The 19,151-nt window shown below is 51.4% G+C and overlaps 1 protein-coding gene across 2 annotated transcripts in view; it reads right to left on the reverse strand.

Annotated features, from left to right (window-relative positions):
• Positions 1–19,151, reverse strand: part of Tbc1d9b (TBC1 domain family member 9B) — a 37,035-nt gene extending 17,884 nt beyond the window's left edge. For both annotated transcript variants that reach the window (XM_021651735.2, XM_021651734.2), the window contains exons 1-9: positions 18,950–19,151; positions 15,000–15,110; positions 11,655–11,773; positions 7,064–7,292; positions 5,931–6,189; positions 4,428–4,635; positions 3,395–3,607; positions 906–1,067; positions 288–438 (exon numbers count right to left, since the gene is read on the reverse strand). In XM_021651735.2, coding sequence (XP_021507410.1) covers positions 288–438; positions 906–1,067; positions 3,395–3,607; positions 4,428–4,635; positions 5,931–6,189; positions 7,064–7,292; positions 11,655–11,773; positions 15,000–15,110; positions 18,950–19,067 — 1,570 coding nt within the window. In that variant the 5' untranslated portion in view covers positions 19,068–19,151. The remainder of the gene's footprint in view (positions 1–287; positions 439–905; positions 1,068–3,394; positions 3,608–4,427; positions 4,636–5,930; positions 6,190–7,063; positions 7,293–11,654; positions 11,774–14,999; positions 15,111–18,949) is intronic.

Below are 19,151 nucleotides of genomic sequence, written 5' to 3' on the forward strand. Positions count from 1 at the left end.
CTGACAGCCCCTGTGCTGCCATCTGCTGCTCTGAGCCCTTGTGGAGCTGTAGGCCTTAACCCCAATTCCCTGCGAGAGCTGGCAGTTCCTCCCCTGCCTGGCTAACTTCCAGAGGCTGGCTCAGGGACCAGAGGAACTCACGTGAGGCCAGTTTTCTTTTGGTGCTAGGGATGGAACCCAAGGCCTCATACAAGCTTAGGACAAGCTCCCCCAGTGCATCACACACAGAAAACTTTGGGGGCTAAGACTGACCAATCCAAGGCTGGGAGCAATGGGGCCACACTCACCAGAAAAGAGGAGCCAAAGCTCGCCTCGGAGGCTCTCGGGGATACCCTTCAGGACCAGCTCCCGGGTTTTGGCTGTTCGGTACATGCACATGCCACGCCCATACTCAAAGAAGTGGATGTTCCATGACTCCTCCTTCATCTTCTCCTTAGCCTGGGAAAGGGAACATGGCGTGTGGAGCTGAAGAGAGTCTCAGTGCTGAGGCCTGGTGGCAGGTCTTCTACCTCTTTGGGCAAGGCTAGCAGCCTGCTGTGGAAATCCCCCATGGAGTGCTGCTGCAAGCTTAGGTTTCAGAGCCATGATGGTAAAGGGGGAGATGAGGACTTACTCTGCCCTCCTCCCTGCTCTTCAGCAGCAGAGGGCCCTTCCCATTAGAGGCCCAGGGCACCTGTGTGTCCCAACACACAGGGCAGAGTGTCTGTCCCCAAGCCCTGGGTCCACAATGAGACAGGAAAAGTGCCTAATTGACACAGCCCAGTGCAGACCAAGAAAGCACGCACATCCTGCCAGGGCCATGAGTGATGGTGCTGGCCACAAAGGTCCAGCCCAGAACTGGCACCAGCCTTCCTCCTGAGGTCTCATCTCAGGTATGGGCTGAAGTGCTGGCACTCAAGGCTTACCCCTTTGGCGCCAAGGTCCTCCATGGGTGAGTTTTTCTGGAAGACTTTGAGCAGGCCCTGAGAAGTGGTAGGAACCTCCTGTGTACTGGAACTCGGAGGGCTGCTGAGGGGAGAAGATGGGCTGGTGGGTGATTCCTGCGCCTCCTGAGGAACTGGGAGAGACTAGAAAATAAAACAAGATGGGAAAGTGCTAACTGAGCTGGCCAGTGGCCTCTGATGTGCACAACCACCCAAAAATGTTGAACAAAGATGCCTCCAAGTGTCAGTGGGGCCAAGGGGGAGGCTGCAGATGGGGCCCAGCCTGAATTTCCTCTCTAGATGAACAAAACGAAAGCTACCTATATTAGCCAGGGAGGACTTTTCAGAGGCAACTGGCTCTTTCTCCTGGTACTGTCCCATCTTGCTGAATTTATATCCTGTTGCATTAAGCATGTAGGAGGTGGGCTCCACATTTTGTGTGTGTGCAGGCACCACAGCACTTGTGTGCAGGTCAGAGGACAACTTGTGGGAGTCAGTTCTCCCCTTCCACTCAGGTCACCAAGCTTAGCACCAAGTGCTTTACCTGCTGAGCCATCTCACCAGCCCTGAAAGTTTCTTTTAGAAACAGAAAAAAAGACCCCCAAATCCTTACAGAATTTCAAGGGATTTTTTTTTTTTAAAACCCATAACCCTAGAATATAACAAATTCCATGAAAGTATGACAGGGTTTCTGTGTAGCCTTAGCTGTCCTGGACTCGCTTTGTTAGACTAGGCTGGCCTCAAACTCACAGAGATCTGCTTGCCTCTGCCTACCTGGGTGTTGGGATTACAGGCATGCACTGCCGTGCCTGGCTGAAATATTTTAAAATTTGATTTTTATTTAATATGTATACATGTATCTGTGTGTGCCTGCAGCTGGAGTTACAGGTGGCTGTGAGCTGCCTGGTGGATGCTGGGAACCAAACCTAGGTCCTCCAGAAGAGCAGGGAGTCTCTTAACTGCAGAGCATCTCTCCAGCCCCCTTCAGTTTTGCTTTTTTCCTGTGTGCTCATGGCTGTTCTGGTACTTGCTATATATAGCAGGCCAGCCTTGAATTTGTAGTGATTCTCTTATGTCTGCATTCCAGGTTCTGGGATCACAAACCTGTTGCCATGCATTAGAGTATGTGTTTTGTCTAACGTGGTCATTGTTCTATTCATGGTGCCTGGAAGGACAGCTGGTATCGAAAAATAAAGTAGCATGCTGGATGAACCAATGATGAGTGCTCGGGAAAGACAATGTTTGGCTGTAGAGGAATTTTAATTCCAAACATGGCTGTTCTGGCAAGAGATCACATCCAAAGATCTTCTAAGTCTGTGTGATCTGGCTGAAATACAAACACGCCTTTAATCCAAGAGACAGAGGCAAGCAGATCTGTGTTCAAGGCCAGCTGGTATACAGCAAGTTTCAGGTAAATAAAAGCTTAGGTCCAGGCATGGTGGTACATGCCTTTAGGCCCAAACAATGAAGGTGAAGAAAGTTTGTAGAAGGAAGCACCCATATTTGAAAGTGATGTCTAATTGAGTGGCAGAAAATGTGACCAATCAGAGAAAGATTTGACAGAACAGGATATGCCCAACTCTCATGAGAAGATAAGGAAAGGGAAAGAGAAACGAGAAAGAGAGGGCTGCTTTATGTGGACAGTAATAGAAAGGTTATGGAGAGAGAACTCAGGTGAAGACCAAATGAGCCGCAGAATGAGAAGGAGCCAGAAGATTAGAAAAGATTGCTAGAGTCAGTGTGAAGCCAAGCAGAGCAATTCAGAGGCTGAAGGAGAAGTCAGATTGAACAAGTCAGCTGGGAGAGGAGGTTGAGCCACAACAGCTGAGTTGAACCAGCCAGCTAAGAGCTCAGTGAAAACAGAAAGGGCGAGCTTACTGCAGTCTCAGGGGCTGAAAACATCCTAAGCATAGATTATACTGTGTGGAGGCTGGAAGCTTCCAGAGCTAGGCCTCGGTTAGCAGAAGGAGGCAGTAAGTCTCGGAGACAACAACTGAACCAGGAGAATAAACGTTACTTTTACACTTGGTCACTCTAGCCTGTCCTTGAAGTACTGGACCTTGCAAAGGTGGAGGAGTGCCACTATCTTGCCCCTTCCTTCCCTTCTTTTTAGTGATGTCAGGGATGAAACCCAGGGCTGCGTGCATGCTACATCCCTAGCCCCTGGTTTTCCAGGCAGAGTCTTACCAGTTCTCCAAGCTGGTCAAGCAGAACTTGTGATCCCCCTATCTTGGCCCATCAAGTGTTAGGATTATCCGGGACATGTCACTGTACTTGGCTCAGAAAATTCTTTGTAGTAGGGCTGGTCTGTGCTTTACAAGATGCTCAGGAGCACCCCTGGTCTACGTATTAGGTACCACGAGTCACCCTCCAGCATGCATCGCAGGGTCGGACTCAGGGGTAGCAGATGGCTGCATCTGGAGCCTCTTCATCTGGCCTTTGGCACCGCTGTTCCTAAGTGGCTACCTCACCTCTTGGGCTGCGTCCAAAATGCTGGCCTTTGTCCCCCCAGTGCTGCCGCCTGTGTGCTTGGACGGTGTTTTCTGCAGGAAGTCAGAGATCCTCTGAACCAGGAAGTCACGGTCTTTCAGGTTGGCAAACAGGAAGGTCATTTTACTCTTGGTGCTGATAGACAGAGGGCTGGGCAGGACGCTGGAGCTGTCAGCTTTCTCCACAATGGTCACCTGAGGGGGCAAAAGAATGCTTTGGGGTGTTTGCGCCTTACGATGCAGAGCGGGATGTGTCTAAGGTTTGTGCGGCATTTATATGTGATGAATAAGTAAGTTTATGAGTGTGTACACAGGCATGCATATGTACATGTGTGAGACATTTGTGGATATGTGGTATTTACATGTGCAGAGTGTAGATGTGAGTATGTGGCAGATATATATGTACAGAACAGGTCTATACGCGGTGTGTGTATATTTGTGTATGTGCGTTACATGTGCATGACTGTATGTGACCATGTGTGCACTCTGTGTGTAGAGGCCTGATGTGGCCAGATGCTGTACTGAGGGTCACAAGAGGCAGTTTGGGGTTTTCTGAGTAGAGGGAGCAGATGCTGGAGGGTCTCAGACAGGGTACCACCACCCTCTGCCTGCCACCTTCAGTTCTGCTGGCTGCACGGGAGCATGTGTCCCTAAGGGGTTGGGTGTGGTTGGGACTTTCCCGGGGAGGCCTGGAGACGATGGTGGCTGTGGAGAGGAAGGGATAGACTCTGGAGGGAGTCCTGTCAGGACTTCTCTAGTTAGGATGCAATAGCCAGGAGGCAGTCAAGACCAGGATGACCATACAGGGCAATGGATGGCATAGTGTCACTTAGCAAAGGAAAGGCATGAAGGATGCATCTGGGAGTGAAACCCAAGAGCCCACAGGACAAATCATAGAGCCGCTCTGAGGTAAGGGGGCCTGGGGCCACCTGGCTGTGGTGTGGAGGGTGGGCCAGGCTCCATCCTGAGGGCTGCAGAGCTCTGCCACAGGAGTGTCTAGAACAGGGATGCCCACCTCCCTCAGGGGTATGATGAGGCGGCACGCATCTTCCTCCTTGCTGGCAAAGCAGATGTAGTTATTGGAGATGAACATCTGGCCGGGGATGTGCAGCTTGTTGAACGGCGTCCACAGGGTGCAGCCTGTGTGGCCGTCCAGCTGCTCATCTTTGGGCAGCCGGAACGTGGCCCTGTAGCACTCGTTCTTGGCCCGGGCATCCAGGTCTCTGAGGAAACAAAGTGGACATTTGGGGTAGGACAAGAATTTCCTCACTTTCCACACTGGATTCCAGATTCCTGGGGTCTTCCAGGGAACTGAAGCTCAAGAAAAGATAGGGTTTTTATATACCCAGCAGGAGGGACAGAACAAAATGTTCCCTTGAGGCTGGATGCTTAGAAAGGACACCTAGAGGCTCTGCCACTTGGTACAGAAGGACAGGCTGTCCCTGGAGCTGCTTGTAGCCTGCCTGGCTCAGGCCCAGTGTGACATGGGCCAAGTATACTTCTTCCCTCAGGGAAGAGCTAACCCCACCTTGAAACCTAGACAAGACGACCCAGGAGGCAGCAGTGGAACTAAATCAAAATGTAGACTGGCTCTCTGCAGAGAAATGCAGTCTGAGGCTGTGGATCGGGGCTCTCTGTCCACACACACATCCCTTCTTAGCTCCCAAGAGAGCTTCTTATCTGCCTTGAGCTGCTGGCCCCCTAACCAGAGCCTGAGCATGTACCCAGATGTATAGCGAGTAGCTCTGCCTGCCAAGCTCCGGCACTGTGTCTTATCTTTCTGTCACTCCCATCAGGAGAGTGACATCCTGATCTGGAAGGTGCACCCTTGTGAAGGAGTGCGGCCTACGAAATAATTGGACTGAGGCGAGGTCTCCAAACCATACCAGTGTTAAGTCCAGCAGTGCCTACCCTGGCTATGGGGCCCAGAAAACTTCAATCTCAAATGAAGGGGTGTCCTGTGAGGCTGAAACCTGAGGCCCTGACAGAAGTGATCTGCTGCACTGGCTACTCTGATCCATCCTTCAGCCACTGTCATAGACAGAATGGCAGTGACCTCAGCTTTTTATGTGGCTAGTCTCTTTTGCTAGCTTTGGGCCTGTGGACTCGGTCAGACTCAGGGTGCTAAAACCCTCTGTCCACCACAGAGGGACGGAGGCTGTGCCATCCCAGCACTCATTCAGCAATGTCTTCCAGACACAGCCTCCTGGGAACCTCGGCCTACTCTGCTTAAGCTCCACTCCCCACTGCTTCTTAGATGAGGGACCTCCCTGTCACTCAGCACCCTGATTTGTGACCTAGAGGTGGTAAGCCTACTCCCTCCACGAGGAACTTTTTCCCATGGCGGTATCTGTGGCTCCCCTGACACAGTACTTCCAGGGTCTGTTTCCTGGCTTCCTTCCCAAGGAGTGGGCCTGTGAGGGCACGTGCTGGACCCCTGGCAGGGTTTGCGGACCTGGCCCGAGAGGACCATTCTCACTGCCGTGGGATCTCCCGACTCCTCGGGAGGATGGCGTACCGCTTTAGAGCTGAGATGTTCTTATGTGGCCGGATGGGCCTGGGCAGGACCTTGTCCTCCAGGAAGCCCTCGCTGTCCAGCAGCTGTCGCATGGCCAGGTTGGCCAGCTGTTCCATAAGCTTGAAGGTCTCACCAATGTTTAGGAACATGGAGAAGAACAGCTCCCGGTCCCGTGTGTCCACACGTATGCTCTCGGGGAAGAGTAAAGTGGCATTCTTCTCCAGGCGTGTGACGTCCACCCACTGTACCACCAGGCTCACTGACGGCAGGGACAGACACAGCACCCATTACAAGTGGGCAAGGTGAGAACGCTCATCTACTCTCTGGATTGCCCAGGGGACACTATTTACTTCCATCCCTCCACGCCTGAGAATCGTCATACTACAAGTGACCCACAAGGAGGTTCCGGCCCATCGGGTTCACTGCTGCTCCAAGCCCAACCTTACTCAGTGTGTGTCTGCCCTGGGTGGATGAAGACAGAAAGGAACAGATATGCAGAGGAGAACTAGAAAAGACGACGGTCCCCAGGAGCCCCAGTACAGAGCAGGACACCAGCCTCCACAGAGAAGGAGACTCACAGTCTTGACAGGTAAACAGTAAGGGCAGGAGGAGGGCATGGAAGGAGGCGACTCAAGAACTAGTGTTGATGCCTGCCAACCGGGTTAGCTACAGGAAGTCCCTTCTGGAGGTGACAGCAGCAGCAGAGAGCTGACAGCTATGCTGGGAGAGCGGACTGCCTCCTGAGGTCAGCGTATTCTACAGGGAAAGACCTTTAGCAGTGACAGTGGCAGATACCTGAGGCTCTACAAAACCTAACAGCACTCAAGGAAGATGTATCACTGTGGACAACACTGGAAATGAAGGGCAGGGGCCTTAGTCACTGTGAGAGCTGCCGTGGGCCGTGGATACAAGGGCTGCCGGGCACAGGTGCTGCCTGGGCGCTGCTCTCAACAGGTGGCTAAGGTGGCATCCCGGTTTTGGGGAGACAAAATATCTGGGTGTAGAGAGGAGGGAGATGCACCGGGAATGCGGACGCTCTGGATCAGCAGTGATGTCAGGGAGGCGAGGGCGTGGGGGAGCGGGGCAGGATGTGAGGAGCCAGACAAAGGGTGCCTCCTCTCCACCTCACTCACCTTCCTTCCCCAGTAGGAAGGAGTAGAAGCACAGGTGATTGACGGTCAGGTAGAGCCAGCCCTGCCGTGGCACACGGCCCTTCCAGAAGCTGCAGGAGTAGTAGTTGACCAGCTTCTCGCCCTCTGGCATGCCGAACTGCTTCCTCATCTTTAGCTCCGCCTCCTTAAACTTCCCGGGGTCCTCGTCCCCCTGGGGCTGCAGATTCTTGCTCTCTTCTGCAATGATGCCCTAGAGGGGACACAGGGTTTGGGCCACTGAGCCAGGAACCCAAAATCTAGGACTTTCTTAATTTTTTTTCCAGCGGGGTGCTGGGAGTCTCATGTAGTCTAGGCTGACTTTGCGCTCTCTATGTTGCCAAACCTGACCTTCTGTCTTACTGCCCTAATGCCTATCAGGGGCTTATGGGGTGCTAGAATCAAACCCAGAGATCAGCATGTACTTTTTTTTTTTTTTTTTTTTTTACCCTGAGTACTATCTCTGAGTACCTGGCTATCCTGGGCTTGCTTTGTAGACCAGGCTGTCCTCCACCTCCAGAGCTCTGGGAACAAGTTTGGGACACCAAACTAACAATGGACTTACATTCCTAGCTCTCATGTACATTTAGCATACAAAGAACTGGGTTTCATTATGACGTTTCTCTTTTTTCAAAGACTTAATTCTTATTTCTGTGTGTGCTAAAATGTAAGCCATGTGTAAAAGTAACACCCATGGAGGCCAGAAGAGGGGTGGTGGATTCCCTGGAGCTGGCATGACAGGTGGTCCTGCCCTTCAGGCTCCTCATCCTAGGTTTTGGCTGGCAGCCATCACTCCCTTTCTCCAGGGGCACCTGGGAGAGCTAAGGGCACGGAGCAGAGAGGCTGACAGCAGCCTGCCCTGCCTTTCCCTCTGACTTCCTCAGTTTCCTCAGTGAGTCACCAGCACAGTGCCTCTGACAACTTCCCAGCCTCCTCGCCTGTCAAAAACCACAGGGTAGGTTTTACATAGCTGATTGTGTATGTGCGTGTTTCGGGCTTACTTAGATTTACATTTATTTATTATTTGTGAATGTGTGGGCACAACTTTGCGGAGTTGCTTCTTCCTTGGGTAGAACTCAGCAAACGCTTACGCGCACACACAGCAAATGCCTTGCCCAGCTGCTCCACCTCACAGGGCCTGGGCTTCCTTCCTTTTCTATTTTCAATTTAAGCAAGTTATATTAAAGCGTAGGCCAACTAACGCCTCCCAAGAAACTCCCAGGCTGTTTCTGCCCTCCCTTCTTTCAAAGGGCCTTGCTTTACACCCTTGACATTCATTTCCATCTGGCTTCCTAGAGGCTCTTTCTTCGCCTTGTCTGTTTCTGGATCCACCACCTTACTCTTTTTTTTTTTTTAATTTTTTTTAAGAAATTAGCTTTGGCCTTAGAATTTCTACTTTTGTCTAATTTCCTGGTTTCTCTGGAGTTCTGTTTCTAACTTACTAAATGGGAAACCCGGCTCATTAATGTCACCCTCTCTCCTTTCGTAACATTTAAAAGTCCTTTTGGGGGGTGGGGGGATGGTGCTGGAGAGATGCTCAGTGACTGAGAGCAGTGAGTTCAATTCCCAGCACCCACATGGCAGCCCACAGCTGTTTGATGCAGTCTTCTGGTGTGCAGAGGTACATGTAGACAAAGTACCCACATGTATCTAAATACATAAATAAATCTTTAGAAGTCCCTTCTGTGACCTGCTGCTGCCTGGCAGCAATTCTAATGTATAGCATTTCAACCACCACTCAGATTTTTTTTTTTTTTTTTTTTTTTTTGCCTGTTGTATGTATGCTCACAGGTGTGAGCATATACATACGTGTACAGAGGCAGGAGGTTGCTGCCAGGTGTCTTTCCTGATTGCTTTCTACCTTATACATCAAGACAGGGTCTGTTATTTGGGTCCTGAACCATTGATTGGCTCTACCTTCTGGTGGTGGAATTTCGAGCTGGCTGCTGAGGCCGCGCTGCATTTACACGGGTACTGGGGATTTGAACTTCAGTCCCTGTGCTTGTAAGGTGAGTGTTTTACCTGCTAAGCCACCTCCCATCTCTCATTCAGTTTTGTTTCCTAATTTCCATGGGCTATCTTGTGATGACCAGAGAGTGTTTGAGAGGCCTTGTCCTCATCACAGCACTATTGTGAGTTGATCCTCGTAAGACAGGGACACTGGTCACTGGGGACACACCTTTGAAAAGATACCAGGACAGCTGGGAATGGTGGCCCTCGGGAGGCAAGACAGACAGATGGCTGTGAGTCTGAAGCCAGCATAGTCTATATAGTAAGGGCAAGGCTAGCCAGGGTTACATCGTGAGACTCCGTCTCTTAAATAAAGAGAGTATGGGCCCCCCAATTCCCTCCTTTCTCTTCCATGTCTTATCTGTGAGTTGAGAAGCTTTGCTGTGTCACACTCGGATCATGATGTACCGACAGAGGTCAATAGGGAAAAACCCACTAAAACTGTGAATCAAAAAACCCCTTTTTGCTTTATAAGTTGATTATTCAAGATATTGTTACAGTAACAAAAGTAAACTAATGTCCTTTCTTCTTGACCCCTGAGTCATTCTAAGCTTTGGCATTCTGCTGATGTGTTTATTAGGAGATTTGGCATTCTGCTGATGTGTCTGTTAAGAGATGTAGGAGATCCTTGATAAGGGTGCTGTCATTACTACCACTACCCAACAGGGGAATAACAAGCTCGGCTTTGCCTGTTTCCCTGGAGCTCTAAGACAACACAGCCCTGGTCTTGAACCCCAGTGTGTGTGAAGAAAAGCTAAGAAACTCAGTCCAATCTGGCAAGGGCTATGGTGTTCCAATAAGATAAATTCGCAAGGCTTGCTAAAGCAACTCTGCATGGTCAAACTTTTCAGAGGAAGGGTCCTCCTGGGAGTCCATGTAGCCCAGGCTAGTCTGGATCTCACAAGCTTCTACTTGCCTCCTGAGTGTTGGGATCACAGCTGTGTGCTATTACGATTGGCTTCATAATCATTATTTGGCTATAAAATATTCCATTAAGTATATCACACATGACTTAATAACTCCCCTGAAGATAATGCACTCAGCAACAAAATAAGCACTTAGAAAGGACTGGAAAAACGTGAGCAAGATTATTGCTCTCATACTGCAGAGGAAAGAAGAGCATTTCCCTCTGACCAGGCCGGGAGGCATTGCTTCCCGCACTTGGGCTAATCAAGTCTTCAGGGAGCACAGTAACAGGAGTCGGTTACTCTGCATCTATGGACACACTGCAGGGCACACCCTAAGAACTGCTGCACCTTTTAACTCGAAGATACTTTGTTATTTTATCTGGGTATGGTGGTGCATGCCTTGATTCCAGCACTTGGGATCAAGAGTTCAAGGCCAGCCTTGACTACATAGTAAGTTTAGGAAAGTTGGGTGGTTTGAGCCTTTAATCCTTCTACTTGCAGGGGCCCAGGGTGCAGGAGGCAGGCAGAGTTCTGTGAGTTCAAGGTTAGCCTGGCCTACATAGGGTCTTTCATACCAACCAGGGCTACACAGAGAGGCCTTGTTTCAAACAAAAACAAAATACGACAAGAAAAAAAAAAAAAGATTTCCGTTGTCTCCCCCTCTTGGCCAAGGCCTTGGTGAACACAATCCCACTTCTTCGTATTTGTTCTACGGCATTTCAGAAGGAATACACAGCCGAGGCTAACTTTCAGACTCTGGAGGCCAGCTAAGGCAGGGCTCTGCTGGTGTGTGGGTTAGCTTTCTGTTAGTGTGATAAACATCTGAGATAATCAGTGTAAAAGGAAGGCAGGCTTATTTTTACTTGGCCTGGTGGGTCCAGAGTTTTCGGCCCATGGCTGCACCGCCTCCTTGCTTTGAGCCTGTGGTAGCACGGTGTGCATGATGGCGAATGTGTGACCGAAGAGGCCTGTCCGCCTTGTGGTGGCCAGGTTGCAAAGAGTATAGAAGAGACCAGGGTCCCGGTAGCCCCATTCAAGAGCACATCTCAGCCCCTAACTGCCTCCCACGAGTTCCCGTCTCCTAAAGGGTCCGGCATCGGCCAGGAAGAGCAGAGGCTGAGAACCGAAACAGCCGACCCATGAGCCTTCAGGGGACATTCACCATCCCAACTAGAACAACGGACACTCACATCCATGGCCCTTTCCACCATCAGAAAACGAGAACGGACACCTCAGTTTCCATCCTGTGAAACAGGAACTAAACTTACACCAGGTTGTTTAAAGATGAGACGGGCTAGATAACAGAGCTTCAATTTGGGGTCTGCAGGGCACTGGCGCTGAGCCCCCCCGCAGACACATGAACCCGCAGGCATTCAAGTCCCTCCTATCAAAGAGTGTTTGCATACAGCCTGTGCCTACTCTCCTGCATGCCTTGCTGCTTCTTACAACACAGCAGGAGTGCTCTGCTCTGCCCTATGCTTAGGGAAGACTGACAAGGGGGGTCTTTATGTGCTCAGCACACATGTAATTCTTTCCCCCCAATATTTTTGACGCCTAGTTGGTTGAATGCACAGCTCACAGATACAGAGCATCAACTCTGTGTGGCCGCTACCGCTCCACAAAGGGAGCAGGGGCTGTGAGAGGGACACGAGCCTTACGTGTATCTTGCCCTTGACGAAGGTCGTGATGTCTTCCTCGCTGTCAAAGATGGACAGTGTCTGGAGCAGGTTGCTCTCCAGCCATTCCCAGTGTTTGGTGATCTCTTTGCGGGAAGAACCTAGTTCAGGGAGGGCAGATGAGATCATGAGGTCTCAGACACAGAGCAGACAGGCAGGCCCCCCCCCCCATGCTCCACTCAAGCCCTCACGGTCCTCAGGCTACAGAGTAGTCTTTCCTGCTTAGCCTTTCTACTACAACGGAGGCCATAAACACAGAAAGCCAGAACTACAGAGTCCTTCCCTCCCCCAGCACCAAGGGGGACGTCTGGCTTGTGAACTCATCAAGCTCCTTTGTCCCGCTGACAGAATTTCTGCAGGGCGGGCCAACGGCTACTGCCTGTTTTGTCACCGGCTCCTGCGGCCCTCCCCCCCCCCCCCGCCCCTCGATAGCATCTGTTGGAGCACTGCAAGTATAGCGGGAGGCCTTGGAGGAGGCAGCATACTGTGCTCGCTGCTCCCATCAAGGACCCAGAAGAGCAGTGCTGGCAGATGAGGCAGAAAACCTCCGAACGGACAACTACAAGAATGGAAGCAGGGAGCATGCTTCTCAGCTGTGCCGAGGCGGAGCAAGTCTACAGACGGCAGCAGGAAAACCAGCCCTGTGCCAAGGCCAGGCCCACACACTATGGTTCATAAACCAGAGGGCAGAGCGTAGGGTATTCTGGGAAAAGGCTTCACTACCGAGCCACACCCCCTGCTCTGAAGGAGACACCTTTCTTTAATTGGTAACACTGTTGTACCAGCCGTGCTGGTGACCATGACCCCTTCCTGGCTGGGCCTGGTGGTCCCACCCACCTCCTCCCAAGACTGCTCACAGCTCTGCTGACGCCTGGCTTGCTTTTGTTAGGGACGGTTTGTTTGCTGCTTATTCACAGCAGCTCACCAGCCAGACAAGCAACCCCACAGGCTGCGGCCTCTCCCTTGAAGGGCCTGGGGGAGGACGCCCACATGAAGGCACAAGCCAGAAGTGCTAGATAACCCAGTGAGTCCCAGGGTCACACTGACTCCCTTTAGTCACCCAGTTTCCCTTCCTGGTTTTTCTCTGTATTTTTCTTATGGGTTCCTTCTCCTGGTGAACAGTGGCCAGGGTCTGGTTGGTAGGAAGGGATTTTTCTAAGCCTTTCTGTTTTTGGCCAAGAACCCACAATCAAATTCAGAAGTTAAATTGACATATGTAACTCTCAGTATCATTTCTGTTGTTTTTAATTTAGATTTATTTTATATTAGGTGAATGTTTTGGCTGCATGTATTTACCACTTGTACACCCTCAGAGGTCAGAGGAGGGAATTAGATCTCCTGGAACTAGAATTACAGGTGGTTATGAGCCACCATGTGGATTCTGGGAACCAAACCTGGGTCCTCTGCAAGAGCAGCAAGTGCTCTAACCACTAAGCCATCTCTCTAGCCCGTAGGACCATTTTCTTTTATGCACACATTCCCAGCACCCAGCACCTAGCAATGGGTGAAATTCCTATTCTGTCTGCATCTGTTTATATTTTAATTATAAAATCTCTTAGTTAAAAGCAACTCACTCATCGTTTAATATTAGAGACACAAACTACACCATCTCTGTCAGGCACTAGGGATAAAAAGAATGCAGTAGCTAATTAGATTATCGAGCGTTACCCCTGTTTTCAGAACTGTCTACAGATCTCACTTCATTTCTTCTAGGACACCTTAGAAATACTTTACAGTATGAAGCTGAGGCACAGGGACCTTCAGTAAGTTATCCAAAGCCACCGAGCAAGAAAGGGATGAAATAATACTATCAGCCTGGGCTGCCTGGAGTAGCCTACTCTCACCCCAGAAGTTCCCATCTGACAGGAGGACCTCCATATAACAGCAGTGGGGCAGCCAGAGCGAGCCCAGAAGAGGAAGAGTGGGAGGCAGACGTGTGGGTCTGAGGGATCTGGGGGAGTGACATCTGGGCGAGTACTCAACAGAACAGAAGGGACACTATGCACAGAAGCCAGCAGAGGGCTGGAAACCACCGCAGGCATGGCGGGGTGTCTAATTCCAGGGCATGGCTGGGGAGGAATCTGGGAGTAGAGGTGGGCAGACCCTAGACATCCTGAATACCAACGTGAGAGACTGGGATTCACTGGGCAGGTTCCAGCAGGACATCTGGTGTTGGCAAGCTGCTTCTGAGACAGAGCCCTGACAGTCGGGAAGGTAGGCACAGGCGGGGCTAGGGCAAGGATGGCATCTGCCGTGAGAGCAAAGAGAAAGGGGTAGCACTAGGCCCTATGGCCACTGAAAGGGTTACCACCTGATCTCCCTCCCCACTCTCCTGGCCCCTACCCTGGGGCTACCATAGCCTCTTTCTATATGCTCCCCGAGAGAGGACACACTGAGGCAGAGAAGATACTCTCCAAGGCCCATGTTAAGTAGCCTGTGGGAAGATGGCTTGGTGGCTAGCGCTCCGGGTGTGCAAGCTGGATGACCTGAGTTTGATCCCCAGCGAGGCCCCGTAAAGAGCTGGGTTAGGCGCATGCACCTGTAATCCCAGCACTCCTTCAGAGAGGTGAGATGGGAAAATCACCTGGGAGTTCCGGGGACAGCCGGTCTGCTGTGCATGGCGTGCGTGCGTACACATGTGAGCGCACACACAGCAGCTACAGTAGACTCCCGTCACTCATGGTGGGTACATACTACAAGGTCCCTCAAACACTGAGTTAGAGACTGCTCAACCATTCCTCCAGGCCAAACACAAGCAAGGTGGAGGTCTCAATGTTCCATCAACCCATCAGTCTAGGGCGTTCACTCACGTGCTTTTCCATTTAAAGATGCTTCGCCCTGAACTGAACTGGGTGGACAGTACTGGGGCTCATTCAGAGCAAGCATCTCCGAGGCCCTCCTCCTGTGAGGGGCACCCCCAGTGTTCTGCACCCTGGATACGAGGCAGCTCTCTAGCACTCTCCAGGGGGGTTCATCCTCAACAGTGAAATCAACAGAGCAGACAACCCGTCACCCCATAGACTGAAACGACCCAGGCTATCAGATGAGCCCAATTTCTTACCACAGGTGAAAAGTATCAAAATGCTGAGAGGAGGGGGGAGAGGAGAGGAGGAGAGAGGGGAAGCTGGGTCAGGATGTCAAGTAAATAAATTAATTAACGAAATGAAACAAACAAACAAACAAACAAAAAAAAAAGAAATAAAAAATTCTGCTTTCCTGGAGGGCCACCACGAGGTTCTTGGTAGACATCACCCATCAATTCGGGTTTCCCACCCCGCCCCACCAGTGTGATCTCACCAGTGTGACCTGATGATTTAGGACACTTACCACACGCCACAGTCCAGTAGACCTGTGAGTCCTGGGTCTGGTGCAGGATGCGGTAAGGGGCCACTCGGGCGCTGGAGTCCAGCACCACATCCAGGGTGCCCACGAGAAGACCTGTGGGCAGGGCAGAGAGGTGGACAGTGAGAGCTCCGGGGGCCAAGCCGGGCCTGAGACAGCTCAGGCAGCACCATGTCGGGAAGGCCTGGCCTAGGCAGGGCTGCCTGGCCAGAGTCCTTACTCCTCACAGGCTTCCTGCCAGGGTCTCTCAAAGCTTCCCCTCCTGTTTCTTCTGTTTATTTGCTTGGTTCAGAAACATTTGCAGTAGAGGACTCCTGACACAGGCCCTTAAGACAACGTGGCCTTAGCTGGCCTGAAACTTGCTAAGTAGATCAGGCTGGCCTTGAACTCATAAAAGCTCTGTCTGTCTCTGTTTCCTGAGTGCTGGGGTTAAAGGTTTGTGTCACTATGTCCGGCTACAGTAGACGTTTAACGGGATTCAAGGCTCAAAGAATTCTGGGAGGCTCTCTTGCAGAAAGAGACCAAATTAGGTTTGATTTCTTTGTAGACATGGTCTCCAGAATCCCAGGCTGGCCCCAAACTCAGTAGCAAGGATGGCTTTGAACGGATCCTCCTGCTGTAACCCTCCCTAGTGCTGGCATTACGCATTTGTGCCACCGTGCCTGATCTACGTGGTGTTGGGAGCTTTTGTGCATGCAAGGCAAGCCCTCCACCAACGGAGTTGCACCCTAGGTGTGCGTGTGTGTGCACACGTGTGTATCAAACCCAGTGTTTATAGACGTTAGGCAGGTATCCTAGCACCGACCTACACCCCCAGCTAAGTAGTCTCTTTGAAGTGAGAAAATGTAACCGGTGCAGTGGCACACGCCTGTAATCCCAGCACTCAGGGAGGCAGACGCAGGTGGAGATCTGTGAGTATGAGACCACCCTGGCCTCACTCACACAAAGTGAGTCCAGGACAGCCAAGGCTACACAGAGAAACCCTGTTTGGGAAAAAAAAAACACCAAAGAAAAAAAAAGTGAGAAAATACAACAGATATCACAAAATCCAGAAAAAATACCACAGTGCCTTTTTTTTTTAAATTTAAAAAATTTTTAAGACAGGGTCTGTGTCATCCAGGCCTAAACTCATGATCTTCTGCTTCACGAGGTGGGATCACCAGTGGGTCACCACACCTGGCTTACACACTTTATCTTTTATAATTGGTTTGTTAATTTTTATCACTACTGCACAGTGGCACACGTGAGGAAGTGAGAGGTCAGCTTTCAGGAGTTGATTCTCTCCTTCCACCATGGAATCTGGGGACTGAATTCAAGTCTCTAGGCCTGTGCAGCAAGCCCCTGTACCCTCAAGCCATCTTGCTGGCCTCACACTATCCTTTAAGTAACCGCCAGATACGTCTCTTAAGAATGTCCCTTCCTTCCGGCAGCGCTTGCTCCTCACAGAGCAAGGACATTATAACGCCTTCCATATCAAACCCAGGAAGGCAGTGGAGACTTTTCTTCCTGTGCTTGTCAGCACACGTTGCAATTCTGGGAAGCATGGCTCAACAGGACGGGGAAAACATCCTTTAGCATTGTCAGATTTTGAAAAACAGCTTTTTTTTGGCGGGGGGACTGAAGCACTTTAGGGCATTACCACATACGCTCTGGCCTGATGACACACTTTGTGGCAGCGCCCTGTCAATATCATTTCCTGGCAAATCAGCAGGAAACCCCTATCTTCTAGCACTGCCTGTCTGACCCACTCTTCTTGATTACTCAATGAAGTAAACGAAAAAACCCTGCCTGTTGTTCCCGCTTGAAATGTATTCCTTCCTTTTCAAGGAACTGCTGCCTCTGATGAGATCTGAAAATGTGCTCCTCTTTCTTGGCACACAAAACAATTTCTATTTATTATTCACCTTTGGTACTTTAGTACTTTCTGCTAACCTACAGGGTTTTTTTTTTTTTTCACCTTTAATAAATGTATAAAGTGCCTACCGCGCAAGCAGGAGGATCTGAGATTGGCTCCCCAGCACCCACATAAAGATGGGCATGGCAGCTTGTGTCTGTAACTTTATGTGCTGGGGGCAGAGTGGAGATAGATCTCTGGAATTCCAGGCCTGCCAAAGCTAAGTCATGAGACCACCTCAAAAACAAACAAACAGACAAACAAACAGGGACATGCAAACCTTACTAGCATTTGGAGTAAACTTTTCAATGTTCATGTGGAGGTTTTTCTTTCAGTCTTGGGGGACATTCTTTTAGAGTCTCGGCATGAACTACTGTCACGGCCATATTGCAGGGCCTGAAACCTTTTAACCTGCTGACCACTTCCTTAGGTCCACTCTTTAATGAGAAGTCCAGGCTGGCAGGCTGTTTATTATCATCTTAATTATCCCTCCCCCTTTTATTGAGACGGGGTCTCTCTGTATAGCCTTGGCTGTCCTAGAACTCACTCTATAGACCAGGCTGGCCTCGAACTCACAGAGATCTGCCTGCTTCTGCCTCCCATGCGCCACCATGGCTGGCTTGTTCCATTATTCTTTATGTGTACGGGTGCTGTGTCTGCATGTGTGTCTGGTGCTCATGTGTGTCTGGTGTCCATGGAGGCCTGAGCAGGCAACTGGATCCTCTAGAACCAGAGTTACAGATGAGTGTAAGCCACCATGTGGGTGCTGGGATTTGAACCTGGGTCCTGCAGCCCTTAGGCCCTAAGCCACTTCTCCAGCCCAGGCTGGCCAATGTTGAAGAGGCTTGAATAACCCTGCATTACTGATGGATGGATCTCTTAGGAAGACAGTGCTCAGGAGGCTGTGAGGGCACGGTGGTCATGGCAGGCCACACAAATCCGGCTCAGTAGGATTTGGGAGAGTTCACAGAATGGCTAACCCAGTCCTCTGGAAGCTCACTCAGCCTTGGAGGACACAGAACGATATAACAAAAGGGACTTGTCACAGGTTACCCTGTGTTCCTCAGTGGCCTTAAGGTAGCTTCCAAGGTTGGTCTGTTCAGGAGGGCTGCTACCTAATTCGCAATAAACTGGGTCCTGGAGGCTTAGCACCATCCAGCAATCGCCAGGCTCTTTGGGGAGGAGCCTGACTGTGGAAGAGAACATTGAGTTTTCTTGGAAAAGGTACAGTCCCTTCCACATTCAGAAGGAGAGGCCGGCGGCTGATGTCACCTATAAGAAGCCTCCAGCTGCATCTGACAGGCCTGTCAGCTGCTGTACTGAAAATCAGGCCATTTCACAGAGACTTCGCTTTATAAATAGGAAGATCTGGCACTCAGAAAGGTCCACGTCCTGGACTCTGCCGCAGGGCCAGACCTGTAGTACCCGACAGTCCCTGGAGCACAAGGAGCTTTGAGCAAATCCTGCTCAGTAGACTCCCACAATCCCACACGTCACACTAAGTCAGGAGCACCCACTCCAGCCGCTTCTGTGTGAGCGCGGTGGTGCCCGAACACCCAGGAAGGCACCTTGGGTAGCTCAGGGGGACGCTTCATAAATACTGATAAAGAGGCAAAAAACAAGCCTTGGCTCGGGGGCGCTAATGGCATCAAGTGAGGAGAAGCCGGAGGAAGGAGAGCAGAGGTCAGGGCATCTTTGGTGTTCACAAAGAGACGATTCTTCCGTGATTTGGGAGAAAAGAAGGGGGCAAAAGAAAATCTGTGCTTATGCCACTTGGTCCCTCAGAGGCCAGTCGGAGAAACTGAGGCAGAGGGCGAGCTGGGGGGCCCTGCTGTCTTCGTGCTGCTAAGTCCCTCTGCAGGAACGTGCACACGTCCCGTCCCGGCGAGGCCAATGCTGCCCTCCCCCTGTCGTCCGTCCCGGGACCGTCCTCCCCGGCCCGTCTTCCGACCCCTTGCGCCGCTGCGCGTGCCCGCAGGTCGGGTCCAGCTGCCCCGCTAGGCCCGTTGCACACAGGCCCGGCCGCCCGCGCCCCGCTCACCCGTGAGGCCGCCGCCCTTGCCGTGGCCCCGGCGCCGCTGCAGCACGAAGAAGGGGTTGGCGCGCTCCGTCACCCATAGCGCGTTGGCCACCAGCACCTCCTCCGGCGCGAGCCACATCGCGCAGCCGCTCGCACCGGGCCAGAGCCCGCGAGGCGGAAGCCCGCGCCGCCGCCGCCGCCTCACCCGAGTCGAGCCGAGCGG

The sequence above is a fragment of the Meriones unguiculatus genome, chromosome 11, assembly GCF_030254825.1.
Source record: "Meriones unguiculatus strain TT.TT164.6M chromosome 11, Bangor_MerUng_6.1, whole genome shotgun sequence".
Classification (NCBI taxonomy): Eukaryota; Metazoa; Chordata; class Mammalia; order Rodentia; family Muridae; genus Meriones; species Meriones unguiculatus.